The sequence below is a fragment of the Colobus angolensis genome, unplaced genomic scaffold (assembly GCF_000951035.1).
Source record: "Colobus angolensis palliatus isolate OR3802 unplaced genomic scaffold, Cang.pa_1.0 Scaffold12, whole genome shotgun sequence".
Lineage (NCBI taxonomy): Eukaryota > Metazoa > Chordata > Mammalia > Primates > Cercopithecidae > Colobus > Colobus angolensis.
This window is the reverse complement of record NW_012113141.1, coordinates 6,536,239-6,550,862: the sequence shown is the minus strand read 5'-3', so window position 1 is coordinate 6,550,862 and position 14,624 is coordinate 6,536,239. Positions and strand designations below refer to the sequence as shown.

Below are 14,624 nucleotides of genomic sequence, written 5' to 3'. Positions count from 1 at the left end.
TGAATTCACTTTTTTTAAAGCTAAATCTTTGACTCAGCCTGTACGCTTTTCTACATTAAATGCACACATATCTGCCAGCACTACCATTAGTAAAAGGGATTTTTGTGAAGTAGACTATGTGTCTTTTTCTGTAGGTAACATTCTAATTATTTTGAGATGTGTAGTAACTAAAAAGTAATAATAATAATAATTACCAAGTGGCTCTTTCTTTCTTGGGGTCTGTGTAGGGCCAAGGCCTCATGAGTCAGATTCTGATGATCTGGATGACGAAGAATTTGAATATTTAGGTAGTGATGATGACTTCGAAACACACGAACCTGGTGAAGAGGCTTCTCTGAAAGGAACTCTTGATAATCTCAAGTCATATATGGCCCAGATGGACCAGGAACTAGCACACACCTGCATCGGCAAAAGTTTCACCACTAGGAAGCAAGTGGTATGTGTGTTTTTAACCTTTTTCTCTTTCTGAGTCTAGTATTGCAGATAGCTAAAACCATATTTTATCATAGTTTTTCTTTTTTTGGTGTGTGAGATTTGAAATAAATAAGAATGTTAATTGTTTTCCTAACTCTGGTAGGATAAAGGATCATAGACTTAATTTTCCTAAACATAAGCTTCATTATATTACTTATTCTATGTTATCTATCAGGATTTAAAATAAAAGGTTATATAATATGCTCAAATTAGAATGTGATTGTACACTACAACTTCTTAAATAGATTTTTCTTCAAAAGTAGTTAAAAAAAAAAACTACAGCTTAAATGGATTTTAAAAAAGAGAGGGCACATGTTCTCAAGACCTTTTGAGACTGTGCCTTGGGCCACAGTGGATTAAAACATGAAATAACATAAGTAAATAAATAGAAATGATCTTAAACATCCAAATAACTTTCCAGTTTTGACAGTTTATTTTGTACGTTTCCCTAATTTAGAGCCAAATTTAGAATTCACTTTCCATTTATGTTTTCATCCTAGTTTTTAATGCCACCACTGTCTAATCCTAAACAGAGGCATTATGGAAAGAGCAAGGACCCTGGAGTCTTATGGGTGAGGGTTTGAAGTCTACCTCAGCTGTCCACAGTCAATGTATCTATAAACCAGTAATCCTTATATCATAGAATTAACATGAGAACCAAATTAGACAGCAGAAAAACCTACAATAGGCCTTTAATTAATGTTAATTCCCCTTGCTTTGGTCATCTAAACCACTTTTAAAACTATAAACTTCCAGAATTGTCAAAATCTAGTAGAAGCCATACATTAGATTTATCTAAAGCAGTATTTCTTAAATTTTAATGTGAATATAAACCAAAGGATCATGTTACAACATAGATTCTGATTAAGTAGGCCTGGGATGAAGCCTGAGATTTTCCTTTTTTCTTTTTTAATCACTTTGTTTTATTTTATTATTATTATTATTATTATTTTTAATTTGAGATGGAGTCTCCCTCTGTCACCCAGGCTGGAGTGCAGTGGTGCGATCTTGGCTCACTGCACCCTCTGCCTCCTGGGTTTAAGCGATTCTCCTGCCTCAGTCTCTGAAGTAGCTGGGACTACAGGTGTGCACCGCCATACCTGGCTAATTTTTGTATTTTTAGTAGAGACAGTTGGCCAGGCTGGTCTCTCAAACTCCTGACCTCAAGTGATCCACCCACCTCAGCCTCCCAAAGTGCTGGGATTACAGGCATGAGCCACCACTCCCAGCTGAGATTTTCCATTTCTAATAAGCCCCAAGCGATGGAGATTCTGCTGCTCCATGGACTACACTTTGGGTAGCAAGGACATAAAAGTCTATCGAGCTGTAATCTTTCAGATCCTTTCCCCAGCTTGTGGAATCAGAAGCCCAACTAACAATTTAGAGTCTTTGTGGTTGCAACCACAAAGCATTGTCTTTTCATTTTTAAGCTTTTTCACTGGGGGGAAAGAAAGGAACACTCGCTTCTTTCATTTTGAAGAAAATTTACATTATTATTTCATTTAATATTCACTTTTATGTTTCTTTCTTTCTTTTTTTTTCTTTGAGATGGAGTCTCGCTCTGTTGCCCAGGCCGGAGTGCAGTGGCTTGATCTCGGCTCACTGCAACCTCTGCCTCCCGGGTTCACGCCATTCTCCTGCCTCAGCCTCCCCAGTAGCTGGGACTACAGGCGCCCGCCACCACGCCCGGCTAGTTTTTCTTTGTATTTTTTAGTAGAGACGGGGTTTCACCGTGTTAGCCAGGATGGTCTCGATCTCCTGACCTCGTGATCCACCCGTCTCGGCCTCCCAAAGTGCTGGGATTACAGGCTTGAGCCACCGCGCCCGGCCTATGTTTCTTTCTTTTAAGACTCTTAGACAAGTTATAAATGTACCGTCTTAATTCTGTTAGCCCTTGAGCTATTTCAAAATAGACATGCGATTTATTTGATTTGCAGGAATCTTTCCTGGAGAGAAGTGTGTTATAATCTTTAGAACCAAGTGTTAATATCTGTGCTAAGCTATATAACTTATTAGACTTCATTTTTCAGTTATATCACCAAGGGTAAGAAGTTTCCTTTTTAATTGGGAATGCAAATTTACACTGTGGCTTAGTTATCTTTTTATTGTAACCACCATGCAACCTAATGACATATTATTCCCATAATTTTCTTTTCCCCCCATGAATAAGGAACCTGTATCCCAGACTACTGACAACAATTCAGATGAGGAAGATTCTGATACAGGAGAATCTGTTATGGCAACAGTGGATGTAGACCTGAACCTGGTTTCAAATATATTGGAATCCTATAGCTCCCAAGCTGGACTGGCAGGACCCGCTTCCAATCTTTTAAAAAGCATGGGAGTGCAGCTGCCTGACAGCATTGATCACAGACCAACAAGTAAGCCAACGAAAAATTAACCAGCATATTTAGCTTCTCTTTTCTCTTTTTAAATAAATATTGAATATGATTCTGTTCATTTCTAGTTTAGATTACTCATTTGGTAAAAATGTTTCTTCATTACAAGTTTTACAGATTGACTTCTCCTACATGAGAATTGTGGCCCTCTTGGCACAAGTCTTTGTGATCTCAGCTGTGGGTTACACACAGGTTTTGAACTCGGCAGGATAGAATCTAACCTCTAGACAACTTTGAGATGAAATTCACACACTTTATGCTAAGGACATAGCCTACCACAATATACCCTTGGAGTAATTCTAAATATTTACATTTCTCCCTTACTGCTATTCATCCTCAGATCAAAATTTCAGGCAGACAAATTTGGATTTGATAACTCATTCACTTTTTCTTTTCAACTTTTTAATGTGGCGTAACATGCATATGGTTAAGTGCACAAATCTTGAGTGTACATTCAGTGAATTTTTGCATGTATGTATGTACCTGAAGCAAGATATAGAACTTATTTACTTGTAAATAACAGCTATATTGAAATATAAGTCACATACCAAAAAATTTACCCTTTATACAATTCAGTAGTTTTTAGTATATTTACAAAATTGTGCAACCATCACCACCATCCAATTCTAGAATATTAGAAACCCCATACTCACTAATAGTCTCTCATTCCCTTCTACTCCCAGCCCCTAGAAACCACTAGTCTACTTTCTGTCTCTATGGATTTGCCTATTTTGGACATTTCATACCTGATACTGTACTTGTTTTAATTAATTGGTTTGATATTTAATATAGCTGATATATCTATTGCTAAGATGAAATGTTTCTTAAAATGATTCTCATATTCCTCCTAAAATAAATCAAGTATTATCTATATATCATAAAATTCACCATTAAAAGCAAAAAAAAAAGTCTTCTCTACAGAGAGCTCCATATATTGACCATGTTTTTATAATCTAGGTCTCTGGATTCTTTTTTATTGCATGCAGCAGAGAGATGCCCTTACTATATCTTACCCTATCCAAGTAAAAACAATGGAAGTAGTTTCATACTGTTCCCTCTCCAGTGACCAAGGGAGGAATTAGGAGAATGGTGTAGTTGAGTTCTTATTTGAGAACTTACTATCACAAACTAATAAAAACTAAATATGGCTGGGCATAGTGGTGGGTGCCTGTAATCCCAGCTACCTGGGAGGCTGAGGCAGGAGAATAGCTTGAATCCGGGAGCTGGGGGTTGCAGTGAGCCAAGATTGCACCATTGCACTCCAGCCCAAGAGACAAGAGCGAAACTCCATCTCAAAAATAAGTAAATAAATAAATACTAAATATACCGTACCCCACTCCAGTCCTTTCTTTTCCTAGTGTTCACTGAAGTGAACTAAGGAAGAGGGTGTTACACATTGACTAAAGTAACACATCAGATGTTATTGTGCAACATTTTAACATTTTAAATAATAATTATTTTAAATATATTTTTATTGTTTGTTTTGAAGCTACATTTCTCATGTTAAAAATGGGGTCCAGAATGCCATCCCAGCTCAACTATGAGAAAAAGGTTTCCCCCCATTGCACTTGTGGTACATTAGGTTTATCTTCATTGAGGATTAAATATTGGGTAGAGAAAGGGCGATAGACAGGCAAAAATATAAATGAAATTTTTTTTTATTCCGGTTATCAGGACTGACTGACTTTCACCTGTTTTTCTATTCTGCATCATGGATCCAGATGAGTTACATTTATCCTTAGCACCTTCATAATTCATTGCCCACATATATATTCTCAGGTCAGGTAGGCCCTATACCAAAGTTTCTTTTATTTATCTGTCATTTTCAGTATCCCAAGCCTATTCTTTTCTGCCTCAGCTTTCAGATATCCTTGGAGTTCTACAGCAAAGTTCTTTTCCCACTCACTACTAAGAAGCAAAGTTCAATGTTGCAGCTCCTGCTGTTAGCCACTCTCATCTTTTCTTTCCCAAAAACACATTAATCAAAAAACAAACAGTTACTCCATGGTAAGTTTGGGAAACTCATAACCAGGAACTCCGCACACTCCCCTTTCTATCAGTATTTTCAGATTGGGGATGTGTACACATGCGCTCACAAACACACCCACATAGAGATAGAAAAGATTGGGAGATGGTAATACACATGGACCCTGAACTGTTTTCTTCTAACTGCAAGATATGAAGAAATCTCAGAACCTCTCTTTTGTGAGTGCTTTACCCTTCTGCATGCTGGGTTCAGCCCAGGTAAAGGCAAGCTGCCAATCTAACAAGACAATCAAGTCCCATCACATATTATCCCTCAACATTTCCTGATGAAGGAAGGCACTTTGATTTCCCCAAAGCAATGATGGTTTGCTGGCTGTGGAGAGAGCAATGACCTTTTGAGATCAAAAGGAAATTCAGTGCTTTAACTTTTCTAGTTCTAGAATCTCTTTAGTCCTATGGGACTTTGACGTGTAAATAACCTTAGGGTCTCTGGAGCTTGTGTCTTTAATCACAAATTAGTGCCTAGAATCTTCTGAAGATATGATTATTTCCTCTTTTCTTTCTTTTTTTTTTTTTTTTTTTGAGACAGAGTCTTGCTCTGTCACCCAGGCTGGAGTGCAGCCTCCCGGGTAGCTGGGACTACAGGCGCCACCACCTCGCCCGGCTAGTGTTTTGTAGTTTTTAGTAGAGACGGGGTTTCACCGTGTTAGCCAGGATGGTCTCGATCTCCTGACCTTGTGATCCGCCTGTCTCGGCCTCCCAAAGTGCTGGGATTACAGGCTTGAGCCACCGCGCCCGGCCTATTTCCTCTTTTCAGCAAGACCTCTAACATTTCTCCTGCACATTGCTTCAGTTGTTCCACTGACCTGAAACCTGGACTTAACTGTTTAATTGTCACCAATAGGGATCCTTTCCCCTACCCCCAAATTCTCACCTTGTAAAATTTTCTCAATTCATAGAACAGAAAAAGACGTCAGAACAAAGGTGTGGACATTTATTTTATTTTCCCCAAATAAACTCTTCTCCCTTATGGCATCATATATGAATGATGAGAAATCCTAAATTTAGTTTATTCCATAAAAGTTTAAGAAATAGGTCAGGTTTGGCATCTGTTTATCTCCACCAATCCCTTTGTTAAAGTTAATCAACACATTGTGGATGTGCAAATGCCAGCAACTGTTTTATTTAGGAAAACAGGCATGGCAAAGCGAGACTCTTTTCCCTGGGTCACAAACTGAGCATGTGACAGAGCTGAAAACCGCAAAAAAGACTTACTGTCTGGAGTCCCATTGAGATTCTACTACCTCAACAGAGCCTCATGGCATCTGATTTATTATAAAGTACTCTGAGTCATAATGACTTAATTATGACTTTTATTTAACTACCATGTACATGTAACTAGAATGCACCTGTACATGAATTTAAAAATATTATACTGTGCTATTTTTCTTAATTCTGTAAGGGTAACAAGTAACTCAGTAATGACTTGAAACTTGCTATATATTTTCAATACTAAGATAAAAGTTTTAACCAAACTTACAACAGGCACATTTTGGCAGTTAGTGTAAACACAACATTAACAAGCCATATGCCAGAAGATGTTTGTTTCCAAGGCCTTGGAGAAAATGACTGAACAAGGGCCTACATCCAAACTAATGCTTCCGCTTTCCCCCTGAGTTTTGACGGTTGACAGCTCATCAGTTTTCTTCTCACACTGGCTTTTTTGATTGCCCATTGGTAGGAATTTCTTCCATTAACACTGCTGATAGAAGTGTCTTACTGTAGGCTCACCCTCTGCTCTGCGCTTCTGAGGTCCTTCTGTAGCTTGTCTTTTGTCACTTCTCCTTTGTCAACTGATCTCTAGTTTGTCCCTCAGGAATACCAAGGAGTGATCTCAGTTACTTGGTCTGGGCTAAGCAGGCAGGGAAGAACAGGTCTGTTTTTCCACCCACTCCTTAATCAGTTGGTGGGAGATGGCTAACTTAGGGGGCAGCCAGAATGGGAAAGTCCCATTCTGTTGCTGAGTATAGGAGCCCTTTCTCTTCAGGGCTGTGGCTACCTCATCATGACTGAACCAGGCAGCTGTCTCTAATTCTCTCAAGTTCACCTGGATCTGAAAGACATAAGGAAGAAAAGGATGTAAGGTCAGGAGCTACAAAATTTAGAATACTATGGCCAAAGGTCAGAAAATGATTCTAGAACTAAGCAATCTTAGAAGATAATACCTGGGATCTCCAGGTTAGATGAAAGTCAGTTCTAGATACTGCCCAGAAGCAAAAGAGGCATAATTAAGAAATGAGAGTTAAATATATTTTTAACATAGTAAAAAAAAAAAAAGATAAGATACATTAAATAAATCCTGGAAGTACAAATACTAAAATGTTGAGAGTGGTTAACATTGAGAATAAATTATGAATAATACCTATTTTTCCTTGTGTCTCTATTGATTGTATAAATTTTTCAATTAAAAAAGAACATACAGGCCGGGCGTGGTGGCTCACGCCTGTGATCCCAGCACTTTGGGAGGCCGAGACGGGCGGATCACGAGGTCAGGAGATCGAGACCATCCTGGCTAACACAGTGAAACCCCGTCTCTACTAAAAAATACAAAAAACTAGCCGGGCGAGGTGGCGGGCGCCTGTAGTCCCAGCTACTTGGGAGGCTGAGGCAGGAGAATGGCGTAAACCCGGGAGGCGGAGCTTGCAGTGAGCTGAGATCCGGCCACAGCACTCCAGCCTGGGCGACAGAGCGAGACTCCGTCTCAAAAAAAAAAAAAAAAGAACATACAAATATTACTTTATTTATTTATTTATTTTTTGAGATGGAGTTTTGCTCTTTTTGCCCAGGCTAGAGGGCAATGATGTGATCTTGGCTCACTGCAACCTCCGCCTCCCAGGTTCAAATGATTCTCCTGCCTCAGCCTCCCGAATAGTTGGGATTACAGGCACCGACCACCACACCTGGCTAATTTCTTTGTATTTTTAGTAGAGACGGGGTTTCACTGTGTTGGACAGGCTGGTTTAGAACTCCTGACCTCAGGTGATCCACCTGCCTCCCAAAGTGCTGGGATTACAGGCGTGAGCCACTATGCCCAGGCACTCTTTTTTTTTTTTTTTTTTTAAAGGATAAGGGTTAACGATAGTCAAAAGCATAGTCTCATCTTTGCAAGAAGCAAAGTAACATGAACTTCATGCTGAGGAAGCTGAAATAGATTAGATATTCTATAAAAGATTCTATAAAAACCAAAACATACAATAGGCAAACTTTGGCAGGCAGAGACCATCCGTCAGGGATGCTAGAGAAGTGCAAGATGAGATTGGATAAGACAATGTCTAGCCAGGCATGGTGGCTTATGCCCATAATCCCAGCACTTTGGGAGGCCGAGGTGGAAGGATCACCTGAGATCAGGAGTTCGAGACCAGCCTGGCCAACATAGAACCCCGTTTCTAATAAAAATACAAAAATTAGCCAGGCATGCTGGCAGGCACCTGTAATCCTAGCTACTCGGGTGGCTGAGGCAGGAGAATTGCTTGAACCTGGGAGGCAAAGGTTGCACTGAGCTGAGATCATGCCACTGCACTCTAGCCTGGGCGACAAGAATGAGACTCAATTTTTAGTTCCCAGCATCCTAACTGACTTGAGCAGTAAGACCAATCCTGCAGTCAGTCATTAAATGATGCCTGATTGTGTGCCTACTATATGTAAGACACTCTTAAGTCCTGACAATAAAAGATAAATTGTCTCATAAAAACTGTGTTGGGAACATCAGATATCCACATGCAAAAGAATGAAATTGGACCCTTATCTTACACCATATACAAAAACCAACTTAAAATGGATTAAAGACTTAAATGTAAAACTTGAAACAATAAAACTCTTAGAAGAAAACATAAAGGAATAAATTTCTAGACATTAGACTGGGCAGCGGTCTCTTAGATATGACACCAAAAGCGCAGGCAAGAAAAGCAAAGATAGACAAGTAGGGATTCGATCAAACTAAAGCTTCTGCAGAGTCAGGGAATCAATCAACAGAGTGAAGAGACAACCTGCAGAATGGGAGAAAATATTTGCAGACCCTGTATCTAATAAGGAGTTAATATCCAAAATATATAAGGAACTCCTACAACTTAATACCAAAAAATAAATAAGCCAACTTAAAAATGGGCAAAGGATCTAAATAGACATTTCTCCAAAGAAGATATTCAAATGGCCAACAGGTATGTGAAAAGGTGCTCAACATCACTAATCATCAGGGAAATGCAAATGAAAACCTCATACCTTCTTTGATGGCTACTATTAACTTATACCTTCTTTAATGGCTATTATTAAAAAAGTACAAAGGACAGCAGGTATTGGTAAGGATGTAGAGAAAAGGGAACCCATGTATACTGTTGGGGGGAATGTAAGTTGGTGCACCTACTATGGAAAAATATATGGCGGTTCCTCAAAAAATTAAAATTGAATGACCTTTTGATCTAGCAACCCACTTCTGGATATATGTCCAAAGGGACTGAAATCTGGATCTTGAAGAGATATCTGCACTCCCATGTTCACTGCAGCATTATTCACAATGGATGAATAGATAAAGAAAATGTGGTATATACATATAATAGAATATTATTCAGCCTTAAAAAGGAAGGAAATCCTGCATTTGCAACAAGATAGATGGGTCCAAAGGACATGCTAAGTGAAATAAGCCAGACACAGAAAGACAAATATTGTATGATCTCACTTATATGTGGAATCTAAAATAGTCAAACTTATAGAAGCAGAGAGTAGAGTGGTGGTTGCCAGGGGCTGAAGGGAGGGGAAAATGGCGGGGGTGGCCACTGGTCAAAGGGTACAAGGGGTCAGTCATGCAAAATAAGTTTTGAAGATCTGTACACCATAAGGTCTACAATTAATAATACTATATTATATACATTTGCTAAGAAAATAGATCTCACATCAAGTGCTTTTACCACAAAATAAAAAAAAAAAGTGGGGTGGGAGAAAAATAAAAGGTGGGAGGACATTTTTGTAGTTGATGAATAAGTTTATGGCATTGATAGTGATGATGGTTTGATAATTTCAAGGGTATATGCTTCTCTGCTGAAGCAGGAGAATCACTTGAACCCAGGAGGTGGAGGTTGCAGTGAGCCGAGATTGTGCCACTCACTGCACTCAGGCTGGGTGACAGAGTAAGACTCAGTCTCAAAAAAAAAAAAAAAAAATTATCTCATGACTGACATATATGCAAGGGAGAATGGAGATTATTTGCTTCCTTTACTGGTCTGCAAATTCCTTGAGGGCATAAATCATATTTAATTTAATTAATTAATTTATTTATTTTTGAGATGCATTCTCGCCGTTGCCTAGGCTGGAGTGCAATGGCTCAATCTCAGCTCACTGAAATCTCCACCTCCCGGGTTCAAGCAATTCTCCTGCCTCAGCCTCCCAAGTAGCTGGGACTACAGGCACATGCCACCACGCCCAGCCAATTTTTGTATTTTTAGTTGAGATGAGGTTTCACTATCTTGGCCAGGCTGGTCTTGAACACCTGACCTCGTGATCCACCTACCTCAGCCTCCCAAAGTGCTGGGATTACAGGCATGAGCCACCCGCGCCCGGCCTTAATTTTTGTATTTTCAGTAGAGATGGGGTTTTGCCATGTTGGCCAGGCTGGTCTTGAACTCCTGACCTCAAGTGATCCGCCACGTCAGCCTCCCAAAGTGTTGGGATTACAGACATGAGCCACCGTGCTCAGCCCTAAATCATATTTTACAAATATTTATATAATCTAGATGATGCTGGACTAGACAAGTACTTAATAAGTACTTGCTGATGAGCAGATTGGACGAAGCAAAAGAACTATCACAGCATAAGGGAAACATAAGAACTTACTTCTGTTTGCCCTGGTTTCACAGTTGCATGGCAAGCAATCATGAGTGAGCCACTAGGAAAGGGCCAGTGCTGGGATGCACAGTACTGCAGGCTTTCCACCTCCAATCCCACCTCTTCTGCAACTTCTCGACGGATGGTCTCTTCCACACTTTCACCTACAAGCACTCAGATTAATTCAGGACAGCCCTGTAGCTAGAAGGGTGATACAGACAGCCCATTTGTGAAAGGCACACAACACTGGCTCCAAAGTTTCAATGAAATGCTCTTGGGAGTGTCCTAAAACTCCGAGTCATTCTAACAATAAGAATCAGGTCCAGAGCTGTGTGTTGTACCACAGTGCTAAAGCCTGCTAGGTTAGTTATTATAATGCAAAGTGAGGGTGACAGTAGGAGGGACTACTGCCCTCAGCTTTCATAAAATTCCACTTTTCACCATTTGCAAATTTGACCCCAGTAGACTAGAGAAAAAAACCAACCTGTAAATAAATACTGAATTTTAGCTAATGTTATGCCTGCTGAAATAGGAAGAAGTGTACTAATATCTTAAATCTGCGCATCAAAAAATAAGATAGATTAATTAATGGATAGATGAACAGCTTTATGATAAAGTAAGTGTAAAAATTTATGGAATCTAGGGGTGTGCTCAGAGCAGGGGGCCTAAAGAATGGCTCCTCTGTTTATAACACACCCAACAGGAATCTGGGGTCATTGTGATGAGAGGCACGAAGCTTGTGGCCTCCCTACAAACAACTGCCTACAGGTGAAGAGGAAAAAAAATTATAGAATCTGGGTAGTGGGTGTATGGGTGTTCACTGTATAATTCTTTCAATAATCTCCTATGTTTGAAAATTTGCTTAAAAAAATAGTATGGCTGACACCTGTAATCCCAACACATTGGGAAGTCAAGGCAGGCAGGTCACTTGAAGCCAGGAGTTCAGGACTGGCCTAGGCAACACAGCGAGATCCTGTCTCTACAAAAAATTTTAAAAATTAGCCGGGCATAGTGGCCTGCGTCTGTAGTCCTAGCTATTCAGGAGGCTGAAGTGGGAGGATTGCTTGAGCCCAGAAGGTTCAGGCTGCAATAAGCCATGATTTTGCCACTGCACTCCAGCTTGAACAATAAAGTGAGACTCTGTCTCAAAAAAAAAGGAAAGGAAAAAACTTTATGTGTGTGTGTGTGTGTGTATAATGCCAGAAATGTTATATATATATAATGCCAGAAGGCAGTTTTCTTGACATGATAGAAAAGAATGTGCTTGGGAATCCAAACTCCATAGCAACAAGACAGAGAAGATTGTATTAGTAAGATTGTGTATCTTCCAGTGTCACCTGTATATCCCCTTAACTCCTTACCTATATCACAAAAACCTGCCAAGGCAGAATACATTCCCTTGGGAAAAGAGCTTTGGCGGGCAAGCAGGCACCGGGTCCCATCTGACACCAGCGTGATCACCACAGGAGCCATCTAGGAAAGGGGAATGGAAACTGAGATGCTGGCACTTGGGGGCCTGCCAATGAGCTAAAGCAGTGTATAATTAAGGAACTGCACAGGCTTTCTTCCCCAGGACAAAGCAGTGCACAGCCTTCTTGGATTACTGTCCTCTTACAGCAATACTTACCTGTGGATAATAGATGATATTATTGGAAGGGCACACACGCTTGCTGCCAGCCACATTCTTCTTGGTGGGCTGCCCACTTCTGCTGCAGAACTGATGAGCATCATGCCAGCGGAGAAGAGCTTGAGCCTAGGGACACAAAGATGGGCCTGGTTTCATTTGGAGAGAATGCAGGGCTCATCTTTAACAGCACTGGGCCTACTATCTGGAACAACTCACAGGGAAATGCCAATCTCTTTCCAGCCCACATAATTTAAATGGCTACTGTTTAAATTTTAGGACAAGTAAACTAACTGAACATATTCCTCTAGCATCAGAAATCTGAATAAAAGAAAGCATATTTTTAAATGTATTATGATTTAAAACATATGAAGTATATAAGGTAATAAAATGAACACCCATGTATTCACTAACCAGCTTAAAAATAAAACATTCCCAGTATAGTTGAACATCCTAAAATGTTCTTCTCCCCAGTAAAGTTGGAATTTTTTGCAACTAAAAAATATTTAGAGGTTTCTTTTTAAATTAAATGCACAATCAAAATACTTTAGCAAGTGAAATCTAAAGCTGTGAGGGCAAGTCATTAAAGCAATGTAAAGTAATTTCTCTTAGGGAAAACATGATGCTGTATATGTCATGCTGTGTGGGTCATTAAAAATGTTTATGAGGCTGTCAGATCCTATTGCCATAGATCTGCATGTCTTTAGGAGACAATGATCTTGACAGTGGTTCTGCCAAAAACAAGGGCAAAAGAAGGGAGAATAAGCAATCCTCCTACAGCACATTGTCCTGCCAGTGTTTGTAGAAAGGACTAGAATCTGCAAAAGAAGAAACCAAACGTCACTGTAGCCTTGGATTTACACATGGATTTACCCACACATACTGCTCTACTAAATTTCCTGCAGAATGAGAAACCAGAATCTACCGTGGACAGCATGGAGGCATCCCTTGCATTGAGTTGAAAGAGAGCCTTTCTCAGCTCAATGAAAGACCCCTTGAGCTCTGTCTCCATTTCAGGTTTGTGTGAGGAGGCTAGAAAATTAGAAAAGATAATGAAATTAAACAATGACAAACTTTGCCCCAGGGTCTCTCTCCAGTCTGTCCTGTTAAAATAGTGTTTCCCAAACTTGCCTCATGAGATTCAGCTGGAGAAAGTAAAATATATCCGGGTTCTCAGCTGGGTGTGGGGGTGTGTACCTGTAGTCCCAGCTACTCAGGAGGCGGGGGCAGGAGGATGGCTTGAGGCCATTAGGAGTTCCAGGCTACATACAGTGCACTATGATCACACCTGTGAATAGCCACTGCACTCCAGCGAGACCCCATCTCTCAAATTTAAAAAAGGCCAGGCACGGCACTTTGGGAGGCCGAGAAGGGTGAATCACGTGAAGTCAGGAGTTCAAGACCAGCCTGGCCAACATGGTGAAACCCTGTCTGTACTGAAAACACAAAACTTAGCTGGACTTGGTGGCGGGTGCCTGTAATCCCAGCTACTCGGGAGGCTGAGGCGGGAGAATCACTTGAACCCAGGAGACAGAGGTTGCAGTGAACTGAGATTGCACCATTGCATTCCAGCCTGGGTGACAGCAAAACTCCATCTCAAAATAAATAAATATATACATAAAATTTTTTTAAAAAGCAAGATTCTGAAGCCCCTACCTGGAGATTTCTAAAGCAGCTGGCATGGAGTGAGGCCCAGGAATCTCTATTTTTTAACAAGCACCAGGTGATTCTTATATTCAGGCCAGTTTGGGAAACATTAGCACATAGTATGTCTCAAGATCTTCCTCAGGGCAACAAGAACATTTGCATTAGCTTATCCTTGGAAAAGAGATGAAGTGGGACCTCATGGCTCCTATCTGAACCTCATTACCCAGCATCACTACATTTATACCTAGACCATTAAAGACAGAAGGAAAGCCTGACAGGAGCCATGAGCCAATAGCAAAGTGGTTCCCAACTGCAGGTCTGTGGACCCAGAGCTACTCTGTGGAAACATTTTTATTCACCTGTATTCATAAAATAAATAAGAATGATGTCATAAGTTTTTTTTAACATTTCTTATGAAATATTGAAATATACAAAATGTGACCGGGCGCCGTGGCTCCTGCCTGTAATCCCAGCACTTTGGGAGGCTGAGGCAGGCAAATCACCTGAGGTCAGGAGTTCGAGACCAGCCTGACCAACATGGAGAACTCCAGTCTCAGGCCGGGCGCGGTGGCTCAAGCCTGTAATCCCAGCACTTTGGGAGGCCGAGACGGGTGGATCAC

General features: G+C 40.4%; 2 protein-coding genes across 5 annotated transcripts in view; one reads left to right on the top strand and one right to left on the bottom strand.

Annotated features, from left to right (window-relative positions):
• The window catches only part of ECD (ecdysoneless homolog (Drosophila)), a 37,519-nt gene extending 33,835 nt beyond the window's left edge, over positions 1-3,684 (top strand). Inside the window, exons 12-13 of the mRNA XM_011929579.1 lie at positions 199-436; positions 2,645-3,684. Coding sequence (XP_011784969.1) covers positions 199-436; positions 2,645-2,875 — 469 coding nt within the window. The 3' untranslated portion in view covers positions 2,876-3,684. The remainder of the gene's footprint in view (positions 1-198; positions 437-2,644) is intronic.
• A 2,158-nt stretch (positions 3,685-5,842) lies between these two features.
• Positions 5,843-14,624, bottom strand: part of NUDT13 (nudix (nucleoside diphosphate linked moiety X)-type motif 13) — a 39,836-nt gene continuing 31,054 nt past the window's right edge. For 2 of the 4 annotated variants that reach the window (XM_011927979.1, XM_011927987.1), the window contains exons 6-10: positions 13,283-13,389; positions 12,361-12,486; positions 12,095-12,206; positions 10,743-10,897; positions 5,843-6,972 (exon numbers count right to left, since the gene is read on the bottom strand). In XM_011927979.1, coding sequence (XP_011783369.1) covers positions 6,772-6,972; positions 10,743-10,897; positions 12,095-12,206; positions 12,361-12,486; positions 13,283-13,389 — 701 coding nt within the window. In that variant the 3' untranslated portion in view covers positions 5,843-6,771. The remainder of the gene's footprint in view (positions 6,973-10,742; positions 10,898-12,094; positions 12,207-12,360; positions 12,487-13,282; positions 13,390-14,624) is intronic. The other 2 variants (XM_011928004.1, XM_011927994.1) reach the window with 1 other exon arrangement.